Source organism: Hippichthys cyanospilos, chromosome 2, assembly GCF_059441005.1.
Source record: "Hippichthys cyanospilos isolate Australia breed blue-spotted pipefish chromosome 2, RoL_Hcya_1.0, whole genome shotgun sequence".
NCBI classification, from domain to species: Eukaryota; Metazoa; Chordata; class Actinopteri; order Syngnathiformes; family Syngnathidae; genus Hippichthys; species Hippichthys cyanospilos.
In genome coordinates, this window is record NC_142370.1 from 17530917 (window position 1) to 17544208 (window position 13292).

The 13292-nt window shown below is 38.8% G+C and overlaps 1 protein-coding gene across 1 annotated transcript; it reads left to right on the forward strand.

Moving 5' to 3' along the window:
- The first annotated feature begins 23 nt into the window (after nucleotides 1-23).
- On the forward strand, nucleotides 24-9780 carry clcn6 (Cl-/H+ antiporter 6). The gene is made up of 23 exons (XM_088408352.1): nucleotides 24-126; nucleotides 614-673; nucleotides 765-830; nucleotides 999-1064; nucleotides 1157-1223; nucleotides 1474-1580; nucleotides 2757-2883; nucleotides 3669-3736; nucleotides 3946-4004; nucleotides 4133-4265; nucleotides 4750-4863; nucleotides 5064-5230; nucleotides 5315-5426; nucleotides 5544-5673; nucleotides 6013-6166; nucleotides 6360-6516; nucleotides 7547-7653; nucleotides 7867-8053; nucleotides 8183-8343; nucleotides 8840-8996; nucleotides 9145-9252; nucleotides 9332-9457; nucleotides 9540-9780. Exons 1-23 carry the CDS (start codon nucleotides 55-57, stop codon nucleotides 9618-9620), a joined length of 2586 nt encoding a protein of 861 aa, XP_088264478.1. The 5' UTR covers nucleotides 24-54; the 3' UTR covers nucleotides 9621-9780.
- The last annotated feature ends 3512 nt before the right edge of the window (nucleotides 9781-13292 follow it).

The following is a 13292-nucleotide window of genomic DNA, read 5'->3' on the forward strand; positions in this document are numbered from 1 at the left end:
ATAATTTGAGGATTTTCTTGAAGGCCCTGAAAGCAGCATGACACAACAACAAAGATGGCGTGTTGTGGGAACTGTTTCGGCTGCAGGCGTTGTAGTGAAGAGGAGTCGCGTACGCCAGAGGAATTGGTAGGGCTTCACATTGCAATTGTTTGGCATGGAGTGCGTATGCTAGAATTTATTTATTTCTTTGGATATTTTAATTCGTCTTCAATGTATTTAATTGAGTCAAAACTCTGCTTTGCATTGAAGCTCCCTGATCCCCCAATGTGTTGTTCCCATCCAATTTCACTTCTTCGGAAGTATTGATTAGACTCAACGAACGTAGTGATTTGGCTATTCTTATTTTTTGTTGCATTACTGTCTTCACAATTTTTGCAAACTAATAGTGCATGCATACAAGTTCACGGAACGTGTTCGTTGTGCAGCATCATTGGGTGGGTGCTGAAACGGCAGCCAGTCACATTGATGCTTATGTGTTAACGTAGTTTTGTGCGTGCTAATCTTAAATGAATAGTTAATTTACAAGCAGTAGCACCATGCAACTTTCTGCATGGAAAACCTCCATTGTCATTTAATGATGACTTTCCAGAGTTCATGTTTGTTCTTGTTGCAGACAATTCTTGGAGAAATTCGGGACGAAGAAGATGAGATTCTGCCAAGGAAGGACTATGAGGTAAAATAATGAAAAGCATCAGTGACTTTAAGGTGAAATTTCTATTTATATATAATTCCCTGTTTGACAGTGAACCATTTTTATTTACTAGAGCCTTGATTATGACCGATGTGTCAGTGAACCCTATGTGGAGATTTTGGAGGGGATGGACAACAAGGTAAGCGAGCTTTTGTTTGAATCGTTCCAGCCCAAACTTGCCAGCGATGTCTCCTTATGTGTATGTGCATGTTTCCAAACTATCAAAGTATCAAGTAATGTATTATGTAATATTCTGCAAATTATAAAGAAATGATGTACCTCACTGGTTTTCCTTCCTTTCCATCAGAAAGCTAAAAAGTATGAAGCACTGCGATGGCTGATGGTGTTTGCGATTGGAGCGTCTGTTGGATTGGTATGAACTAATAGAATACCCTCCTCTTCTTTTTGCCTTTTAACATGCATTTAATGCAAAGTCAAATGTTTCCTTCCTCTCTTTCCTTTTAGTTGGGTCTATTTGTGGATTACTTTGTACATTTCTTCACCAAACTGAAGTTTTCTTTGGTTGGCTATTGTATCCTTCTGAAAGCCTGCAATTGTTCTACAGCACTACATACAACATTACGTACAATGTCCAATATTATTTGAATTTGCATACGATTTTTGGTAATCAGTCTAAATGTTGAAATTTTCACTTGCTCAAGTTCTAATTACAAATAGCTTCAGGAATATCTATTTTCCCAGCCAGGACTGTTAGTAGTGGTTGACACACATCCTGCAAATCACAGTGTGGAAGTTTTTCACCCTTAGTTCGATGGCTTCAGCTGTAGAGCAGTGCAGTGAGAAAGGGTGCCTTCCCCTGTCTCTGCTGGAGCTTTTGGCATTCAACATGACCTTCATTTTTATTGCCAGTGTGCTCGTCCTCATTGAGGTGAGAATGCATTTATTTTGCTGGGCTTTCATTTTTCCTGTTTTGCCAATTGAATGGCAGTTTTGTGGACAAATATAACATATAATATAATGTATATTTTTGGAGCGACTGGGGGATATGAAATAACATTCTGAAGAGAACCTACACAAACATGTTAACTCAAGCTCTGGCTGATACTGTTTTAAACTGTCTTCTCCTATTCATGCATTTAACAATATATTTTATGAATTTTAAAATTGAACAAAGGTTGTTTTTTTTTTCCTGCTTAAACCTTCTTGCTAACCTGTCTAAAAGGATAATAAGTGGACTTCCTCATATTTGTGATTAAGTATTTAGAAATGATCTTTATCATGGTCAGACCTGGCAGACCAAAACACATGGTCAGGGTCTGCTGGGAAGCTCTGGCAGAATCAGAATAAATATTTTGTTTTTTGCTCTTTATGTCATACTCTATGCCTATCCCGCATGAATATTTGGGCTCGGCTATATAGTATACTGTAGTCTTAAACATCGACTGACTTCAAGCTCAGGATAAATTGATATTGTGGTCCACCTTCTCCAAGTAAAAGTATTGACACAGCGATGGATAGATCCTTTGGTCCATTAAAAAATTTCTTTGCTCTTTTGGACTACTCAAATGTTGCCGAAGAAACATTAAGAATGTGTTGCGGAATTCTTAGGATTTTGATAAGATTGGTAGAATAGTCTGGAAAGACAGATTGTCCTTTGGGGTTTCCTTTATTTGAAGCGTCAAAGACAAAAGTTTTAACCGAACAGCTTACTGGTCTGAAAAAGTGTGTGTAGGGACAAGTAAAAGTGAAGATCCGTATTCACTCACACGGGAGTGAACGCCTGCGAGATGAAAACCAGCCCCAGAGTAATTAAAACGAAAAGCAAGGCAAAAAACAAAGTAAAATATGTCATTGTTGGACTCTTTCAAGGTCATCATTTTAGCTACACAAAGACTTCCCATGTACAGTATCTTAGAGGAAAGGGTCTTTTAAAAAAAAACAAAAAAAACAAAGCTAGGTGGTCATTGAACAATAAAATGTTATACAGTATTCATTTACCATTACAAATGTAAAATACACATTTGTTTACAGTCTCCTCACAGCAAATTTCATAGCACAACCATTACAGCCTGAATCATAGTAGAATATTTGTGTTGTTTTGCAGCCCTTAGCTGCAGGCTCAGGGATTCCTGAAATCAAAAGTTACTTGAACGGAGTGAAGATTCCTGGGATTGTCCGGCTACAAACGTTCCTCTGCAAAGCTGTTGGAGTTCTGTTTAGTGTATCTGGAGGTAAAGATAGTGAGAAAAAGGTTCCAATCTGGTGCTTTGTGCTGTTATTACGCGGGTTAACCGTGTTGGTATTGCATTGATATTTACTGTATATGTGTCCTTCTGCCTTAACTGAAACCATTTCTGGTGGGATACCAGACCAATGAAATCACACATTTTTCAAAGCGCTACTGAGAGATGTTGTTGTAATTTGAACCCTGGAATGTTTTTTTCTCTTAAATAAAAGCTTTGTCTTGCCACACTGACAGACATTAGAAATGGTTGTCACATGTCACACAAGTGATGCGTGCCACAATTGCTGCAGCTCCTCTAAAGTTGCTCTAGTTTCCTTTATGTCTTCATTATCTGTTTTTTGAAAGATGACAGTACTTCTCGTATTCCACTTACTCATCTGACTTCTGTGAAGTTAGATGGACTTTTCTTTCATTCGCAACTACAAGCCGCTAAGTAAATGTCACAAAAATCGTTTATAGATTATCTGAACTGTATGTGCGGCTAAATATTTGTGCAATGACTAATTACCAAAACTTGCCACAATGAAAAGAACATAGCACTTATATGTCCAACAAATGCTTTAATTGAGTTTTCATGTTATCCCCTTCATAAGGCGTTTTAAATATGTGTGTCTTCTCAGTAGATATGCATAGAAATATAATTTCAGTTACCTAATTTCTCACAAGTCATTTTATTTCAATTTTCACCCCAGATTTGCCACAAAGTTTCCATTTGTGTATTTTAGGAGTGTCGGTTATGTAATGTCTCAGAATGTTTTTGTGTTTATTCAGGTCTTTTTGTGGGCAAAGAAGGCCCAATGATACACAGTGGAGCCATTGTTGGAGCAGGCCTTCCTCAGGTACATAAAGTAGCCACACATCCTAATTGTAGCATTCGCCATTGGAAATATGGTGAATATGGTCTAAGAACGCAAATATCCGTTTGATATACATTTAAGATTTGGTGTTCGTAATGGGTGAAATTAGGTATTTTCACCTCAGTAAGGAACATGGAATAAATGGAATTTTTGACTTAGAATTGTTTTCTCATATATGCTGTGCTTCTCAGTTTCAGAGCATCACTTTTAAGAGAATCAAATTAAATTTCCCCTTTTTCCGGAGTGACAGGTACGATTAAGATTCAATGATGGTTTGTTTTTTTTAACATTGTGTGGGGTCTTTTTTTTTTTAATTCCTTAAAACCTAAAAACTATACACAGTAGTTGTCACTGTTGTTTTGTTGTTCTGTCTTTAAGGGACAAGCGTGACTTTGTGTCTGCTGGTGCTGCTGCTGGAGTAGCTGCTGCCTTTGGCGCTCCCATTGGAGGAACCCTGTTCAGCCTGGAGGAGGGCTCCTCTTTCTGGAACCAGGCCCTCACATGGAAAGTGGTAGGTCCATCATTCCAAGAGCCATAGTAATGTTTTTATATATATATATATATATATATATATATATATATATATATATATATATATATATATATATATATATATATATATATATTTTAAAAAAGGCCAATCTAATGATGTGGCTCAATGTTTAAATGATTGTTGTTAACAGGAGAATGCAATTGAAGCGATAGCTTTTGAAGTCAGATTTTGAAACTATTAAGTACAAATTGTTAGCTTTTAGCATCTACACATTTCTGTTGTCTGGTTTCTGCACTTTGATATAGAGGTTGTTGGTAGTATCAGTTTCTTGGCATGTTCCTCATATACGTTTACAGATGATGAAAGGTAAAAAAATGTTCTTAAACACACTTTACTGTGGCTTTGGCAAAACCTCGAAAGAAATCCATCCGATCCAGATATTAAAGATGTATTAATTAAATGTGTGAAAATGTATTAAAAATGTAAAAATCTTGTCTTCCAGCTGTTTTGTTCAATGTCTGCGACATTCACCCTCAACTTTTTCCGTTCGGGGATAAACTTCAATAAATGGGGCTCCTTCCAGCTTCCTGGGCTGCTCAACTTTGGAGAGTTTAAGGTAAAAAAAAAAAAAAAAAGTAAATTGCTGTAGATCTCAAATGTAATTTTCTAGGATGAAACAGGGCACCTACAGTTATGAAACCTGTCACAAAGTTAAAAATTAAGCATGGCATCACTGCAATTATCACTGTAGTACTGTACCTTGAGATGAAAAAAAAATCTACCACACTTCAACTTGTCTATTTTATTACTTATTAGTGTTCAGATGGAGACAAAAATTGCCACTTGTGGACTGCAGTGGACCTGGCCTTCTTTGTCTTGATGGGGATAGTGGGTGGCCTCCTGGGGGCGCTCTTCAACTGCATGAACAAGCACCTCGCCAAGTATCGCATGAGACACATCCAGCCCAAGGCCAAGTTCATCAGGTAAAACCTCAGCTGAAAACCGTCATTTTGATTTCCTGATTTCTTTAAGCAAGCTATTCCATTGGCCTATCTTTGTCCTTATAGGGTTTTAGAGAGTCTGCTTGTGGCCATGGTGACGACAGTGGTGGTTTTTGCCGCATCCATGTTGTTAGGTGAATGCAGGGACATGTATTCACCTACAGCCCACAACGCCACAGTAAGCATATTTCCTGTAAGATTACATTTGTCAACTAGTCGTGAACCATCTTAACACTTAGGTATTGCCACCCCCCCCCCCCCCTCCCCATTTAACTCATATGTGATCCTTTTTGAGTTTTCTGTTGGTGAGGATATCAACTCAACCATCCGCCAGTACTTCTGCTCCAACAAGACGTATAATGATATGGCCACATTGTTCTTCAACCCGCAAGAAGCTGCTATCCACCAGCTTTTCCACCAGGATGGTGAGTTGGGAGCGTGAAAACAACTTTGAGGTAGAACACAATCGTTTGATTGGGAGTTAACTTAATGCATGGCGTGTTAAACATTCTTAAATCATCCATTCATCCATTTGCTTCGGTGCCCCTCTATTGTTATATTTCTACCAGGGTTCACAGCGATATTAGCATTAAAATCCGCATTCTAGCACATACGAGCGACGCTACCCTCTTGCCTACATTTTTATGCTGTGAATGAAATTCATGGTTCACAATCAGCGACACATTTTTGATTTGCAGACCCCCTCTGATAGCCGTATGACATCAAATTAAGGTGATCTTGTTTGCTTCCTGTCTGACCTCTAGGCACCTTCAGCCCTGTGACTTTGTTGCTGTTCTTTGTGCTTTACTTCCTGTTGGCCTGTTGGACCTATGGTGTGTCGGTTCCCAGCGGTCTCTTCGTTCCTTCGCTGCTGTGTGGGGCCGCTTTTGGACGTTTGGTTGCCAACATCCTTAAAGTGTAAGGTGTTAGCGCAGGAAGGTTTTTTACATCTCATTTACACGTATTGGGAAACTAAAAAGTTGCCTCGTTGTTTACGGTGCTTCCTTTTACATGACATTATTTGCCCTACCCTATTCAAATGACCCTCTGCATGATGTCATTCAAATGACAACAACGATAGCGGTCCTCACTGTGTTTCTATCTGGGGCAGGAAACTGGGACTGGACATATATGCTGGGACCTTTGCTCTCATTGGAGCTGCTGCGTTCCTCGGAGGTGTTGTCAGGATGACCATCAGCCTTACTGTCATCCTCATTGAATCCACTAATGAAATCACATATGGACTCCCGATTATGATCACTTTAATGGTATGCATTTTATTTTATTTACTGGAACAGGGGTGCTCAATGCGTTGATCCCAGTAGACCGCCGAGGTAGTGTGTGTGTGGGGGGGGCGGGGGAATTCAGTTGAAGACTGTCAATTGAAAAAAGAAAAAAACAAAAACAGAGTGTTGCATCGGTAGATGCTCTCTGGGAGCAGAAGATCAGGTATCAAGTACTGTTGACTGTCACAACTGTGCTTCCGGAAGGACCTTCTAAACAACAGTGTACCAAAGCCGTTTGTGTCATATAGAGGTGGGAATCTTTAACTGCCTTCCGGTTCAATTCGAATCCGCTTTTGAGGTCTCCGGTTCAAAATAATTTTTCAATTTAAAACTATTCGATTAAAAATGATTTCTGCTTCAATCCATACTGGTAGATGTGCTAAGAATCATCATATTATTTCAATCTGCTTTTCAAGACAGAATGACAAAGGGAGACAAAAGATTTTTTTTTTTTTTTTTTACTTTGATTATGGTTTGATTTGCAAGGACCACCCTTTTTCCACAATAAATAGCATGTGGACAACTACTACTCTTTGAAGCTAGCTATACATTGGATAGCTTGTATAGGATAAGATGAAGCAATAAAAATGTAAAAGCAGCTCCATTGCCATTGTCAAAGAAGATATCAGTTCCAAAATATTGTGTGATCAATAGAATCTAAATAGTTAGAAGATGACAGAAATATTTATTGCAGCTTCATTTATCATGACTGTTTTACTATAATATAGTAAATTGAGAGCACATTCTCCTCGTTTATTATTAGCTTATTATTATTATTATTAGCTATTGATTTCTTATATTGGCGCTGAGCTGTATTGGTTACCCATTATAGGTAGTTAGGTTAACATAGGTCATTATGTTAAACACCTCTGGGGCAAAAATGTTTTGATCTCCCCTGTACTGGAATATTATCCTGTCATACAAATATCTTGCAAATAATCTACTCTATATACACGTTCCCATTACTTTACATTAAATCAGTCATTCGTCATCTTTTTTTTTTTTTCATCAGGTTGCAAAATGGACAGGGGATTTGTTCAATAAGGGCATCTATGATATCCATATCCAGCTGAGAGGAGTTCCTCTTCTGGAGTGGGAGACTGAGGTCGAGCTGGACAAGTAAGCGTTTCGGAAGCAATTTATTCAACTTCCCCACTAAGTGTCACAAAGATAATCTACAGCCACACAAATTCTGCTGCCATTTCACTTTTTAAAATTAAAGAATCATGAGATCTGCCTTGTTTTTTTTTTTGTTTTTTTTTTAAATTCCAAATCAAACCGGACACAACTGTTCACAGAAATGTGATGTTTTTGTTGTGTCACCCATCTCAGGCTGACCGCCAGCGACATAATGGAGCCCAATCTCACCTACGTGTACCCCCACACCCGGGTCCAATCCCTTGTCAGCATCCTGCGCACCACCATTTACCACGCTTTCCCCGTGGTCACCGAAAATCGCCCCAACGAGCAGGACTTCATGAAGGGTAACATCCTAGTCAGCAACAACATCCACTTCAAGGTGCTTCCTGTCAAACACTTTTCCTAACTGCTCCGATTACAACGTTTGCACTATTCTGTTCAATGTCAAATGTACCGCATTGGAATAAACACTTAACGAAGAGCTAACCTCATCCATCTGCCAAAGTAGAAATCCAGCGTCGTATCACGAGCGAGTGAGCAGAGGCGACGCTGCCAATCCATGAAGTCCTACCCCTCCAGCGAGCTGAGGAACATTTGCGATGAGCAGCGTGCCGCCATAGAGCCTGCGGAGGAGGGGGAGGACCTCCTGCAGCAGATGTTGGAGAGGAGGTAGGACAATGCAGTATAGCCTTACCGCTCTATGAAAAGGAAACTGTATTTACATCACTATTTATATAAAAGTATTTGACAATACGCAGTCTTTGCTCTACATTCATTTAGGAGGCAGGCCGCCGCCCCTGTCGATTTCTTAAATGTCCGTGGATTTGACAACATCAATGTATTCATTTATGTGATGTGCACCGTAAATTAAAAAAAAAAAGGAAGATGCACATCACATCACACACCAACGGCGTGTTGCAAGTCCAACTTCTAAATTAACACAGCAAATATGTAATACATGGGTGACTGGAATCTCATATTTTATTTTCAAGTTGGCCTTTGTAGCTGGGTTGCATGCCTGCAACTTTCTTTTTAAATCCAGCAGATTACGCCTCTCCCAACATCAACATACCACCATGAAAACAATAAGAGATCATGAATTTTATTGCTGAATTATTTTTTTCTCAAATTATTCACAATTCTTATAACCGCGTATCATCTTTAGGCATATGCCTTACCCCAACCTGTGCCCAGACCAGTCCCCCAGTGAGGAGTGGACCATGGAGGAGCGGTTTAGGCCGCTCACCTTCCACGGCCTCATCCTGCGCTCTCAGCTCGTCAATCTACTCATGAGAGGCGTGTGTTACGCTGAAAACCAGCCGGTCGGTGCCGCAAACGCACAGACGTTGAGAATGAATCCGTGGCTGTTATTGTTTTCCGTGCGCTCTATGCAGCAGTTGGCTTCTCCAAGTTAAGTGTGAATCACACCCTCCGATCTTTCTGATGTTTTCAAATATCATATCTTGTCAGAGTGCCACACAGCCCAGATTGACATATGCCGAGATGACCGAAGATTACCCACGTTACCCTGATATCCATGACTTGGACCTGACTCAGCTCAGTCCCCGCATGATTGTGGTATAACCCGTTCGGCCAAACACCATCTGCGCACAGCGAAATGTTAAAAACCGTTTGTAAATGTTCCCCGGGTTTACAGGACGTCACTCCGTACATGAACCCGTGTCCCTACACAGTGTCCCCAAACACTCGCATCTCGCAGGTGTTTAACCTGTTCAGAACAATGGGCCTACGGCATTTACCCGTGGTCAACGCTGTAGGAGAGGTAACATCCTATTATCTTGTGTCATTCACATATGAAGCCTTTGCACTGATTTGTTCATTTTGTGATCATCCTTCTGTTTTAGATTGTTGGGATAATCACGAGACATAATTTAACCCATGAATTCCTCGTGGCCAAACTGCGACAGCACTACATCACTATTTAATTGGACCAGATCATTCCATCCGTGCATTACATCCTTAACTGATCATACCCGTTGATGTAAATTATGTTCTATTTTTTAACCCTATTGTTGTGACTTACATTTGTAAACCACTTTTATGAGTTTGTCTTACTGCTTTGCATTATTAAAGTTGTTACAATGATGCATTTGTGAGCGGACTACTTTTTACCCATGTATGATACAAACACCTCTTTGAATGCGATGGACGAAAGAACTCAGGTTCATCCAAAGCGGGGCAAGCTTTGTTTGGCGAGAACAACGGGATCTCTTACTTTTTATTTAAAAAAAAAAAAAAAAAGACTTTGCTGAGCACAAGGCCCAAAGATAAGCTTCCAATGAATGAGTACAGTTTGTTTTGATTGTTTTGATTATAAAAAGAAATTAATAGGATTTTAAGCCGTATTTGGAAGGGTTAGTGTTTTGTTTTTGTTGCGTGACACAGTGGGCCTTTTGCATATGCTCAAAAACAGATCTCAAAGTTGTGGAACATATAGACGATATTGGAAATTTTTGTTGTATTTTTAATGTTCAATGTTCTTACAAGTGCATGAAGATATCTTGCCCAGCAGCCCAAGCATCAACTTTGAAGTTCTTACAGAGAGGTAAGACTCCACCACTCAATACAGAATTACTGCACAAGTGCAGCAAGCCCTGTCTACACTTTAGCGCAACATTTTTGAAAATTTATGGAAAAAAATACAAGTCAGTGCAATCCACAAGTTTTTTTGTTTTGCAATTTTGACAAGTGGATCTTCAAGATAAATCCAGAGGGATCAAAAGTGGAGTGGAAAGCCAATGAAAAAGTTAGTCAGTCCCAAGATTATCCCACTGATCGCTAAAATTGGGGACTACAAACGGAAGGGCACAGACTTCACTATTGACAAATCCTGAAGTCTGTGGGAGAGGCTAAATGAAGTTATTATATCGTGTTATTGTATAGTTTTTATTATGTTATCATATGATAATTATATTATTCATTTCCAATTTTTCAATTTTTTTAAACTTTTTTCTTTCATTCCCAATTTGGTTGAATTTTATTTATTTTTCTTTCAGAGAGTTAAAAATAAATAATGAGAATGGGGAAATTGTGTTTTTGTTCAGCTTATTCTGACTATAAAGTTAGTCATTTTTTTGCGGGTTTTGAAAGAATAATCACATTCCTTTTTGTGTCATAAACTGATATTTCATCAAGAATGAATTACTATACGATCTCTTGCCGCAAAATAATGTCATTAAAACCAACTAACAGAATATTTCTTCAAATGTAGGCACTAATACTCCTCATAAAACATTTTTTCTGTTATTTTACAGTATTTTATTGGCGGCCCGGCTGCCAGAATATTTCCCTTTTTTAGGACTTTTTTTTTTTTGGTGGAGTTTGCATGTTCTACCCGAGCCCGTGTGGGCTCTCTCCATGCACCCTGACTTCCTCCCACACCCCTAAAACGCGCATGGAAGGTGTAGTGGACACTATAGCTTGTCCTTTGGTGTGATTGGATGTGTGAATGATTGTTGGATCCTGTGTGCCCCTGCAATTGGCTGGCAACCAGTTCAGCCTACAGCCCCAAGCCAGCTGGGATAGGCAACAGCATGCCAGCGATCCTGGTGAGGGTAAGGGGCTATTGAAAAATGGATGGCTGGATGGATGGAAGGATGTCAAAGGCTGTGAATACTTATGTATTTTATTAGTTTTCTATTTTTTTTAATCAAATTCAAAAAGGTCAAAAAACATTTCTCATGGTCATAACTAAGCATTATGTGTAGAATATGATGTAAAATTAATTTATTACAATTTGGAATGAGACTATAACAGGGCAAAATTTGCAAAAGGTGAAGTGCTGTGAATAATTTCAGGATACACTGTACTCACTGTATGTTTATCATGTTGTAGCTTTGAACTGCATTTAATTCTCTCAATCATCCTGAGGATAGTTAAATTTTTTGTTCATGCTATTATTCGAATGATGTCGGAGACCACAGCCTGAGGTCAAATGATTGTTAACCATCTGAAGACAGTGGGGGGCCAGTTACAGGAAAGAGACTGCTAAAGAGCTTTTAATGACACACAGTAACTCATGTCTCAGGGACATCTGTGCTTCATTGATTAAAAAAAAAAAAAAGTACAGTACAGTATTATTTTGTTGTTTTGAAGTTGTGTGCATTTTGTACAAAATGTATTAGTGTACTGTATTAGTACAAAATCAGTACCACATTTTTAATTTTACAAATTCTAGGGATGTCCCAATCATAAGTTTGTGTCCGAGTCACCTCTGATTTTGAGGATTTGATGAAGTCCCGATTCCGATACTTGCCAATGTATTGGGAGGGAACGGAGGGGATTGTAGGTTAGGGTCATTGTCTTAAACAAAGCTCTATCCTTTCCAAACCCGTAAAATCCTTCATTGCAAATCGCCTCTGAATTGTCCTTGCTTTATATATTAAATTATTTTCATATTTTCACGGATATTGTAACAGTTATATAACGCTGGTTCATGTAAGCTTCCCATTACAACAACCAGAACAGGCTGCATAAGACACATAAAAAAACAAATAAACATTTCATAAAAGACAATCTTTTCCCCCCCTAAGCTAAGATATTTTTGTCACAAACTTTCCAACCATAATCTGTGGATTCAGCTCATGAAAAATATTATTTATTTTTTAAAGAAAACATTTAAATAACACGCAGTATTCCATTGAAGATTTTTTTCTAATAATGTGAGCATTGACAAATAACCTCTATTTCTTCCAATACAGTATTGCGGGTATTGCGGTCCTGTGATGACAGCAGATGAGCTTTTGCTTCCGTGTTTGTCATCCTTTATCATGTGAGACATTCTCCACATGCACCAGCCAGCATGAACACGTTAGCAGAAAAGGTTCAGCAAATCTGACCTTACCATATTTTTCCTGATGGGGTATGCTCAACAGCTTCTTTTCAGAGAAAGATTACTGATGATGATTTTAAATAACCATTATTTTCAAAGTAACAATTGTGTTTCATTTTGATACTTGATACCTTAATTGTAACCCGGTTTTGTGTTGAATGTTTTTATTTTTTTCAAACCTTGCACTTCCGGTGTCATGAGGTGGATATAATGTAGATTAATTAGGGTTTTGCCACAGAGTCTTTTGAGTTTACACATATGGGTACACGCAAGTCCCTAAGAAGAGGCAAACGGTGTGTTTTTACATGAATTTTTAAACCCATTAGTTCATCAACAAGTTCTGCTGGAGCTTGAAAATAATCCTAATCATTTCAATCAGGAGTGTTTGAGAGAGAAAACGGGAAAACATGCAGGACACCGGCCCCCGAGGCCTGGAATTGCCCACCCCTGGTTTAGAGGCTCCTCGTTGCAGAGTGGAATATTGACCAACTATAATATGATTCAGATGGCAGTAGATTTATTATGTTATTTCAGTCTGTTCTAATACATTACACAAAATGGGCCTAACAAAGCCACTCTATACAACACACACACACACACACACACACACACACACACGCACTCAGACGCACAGGTCTGTCTTACTATCTTAGTGCCTACTGACGTCATTTATCTCATAGCTCCTAACCTTAACCCAAACCTTCACAATTGATTGGCTAACACTAATCAACAGCAAGCAAAATCTTATTCAAACCTAAACCCTAAA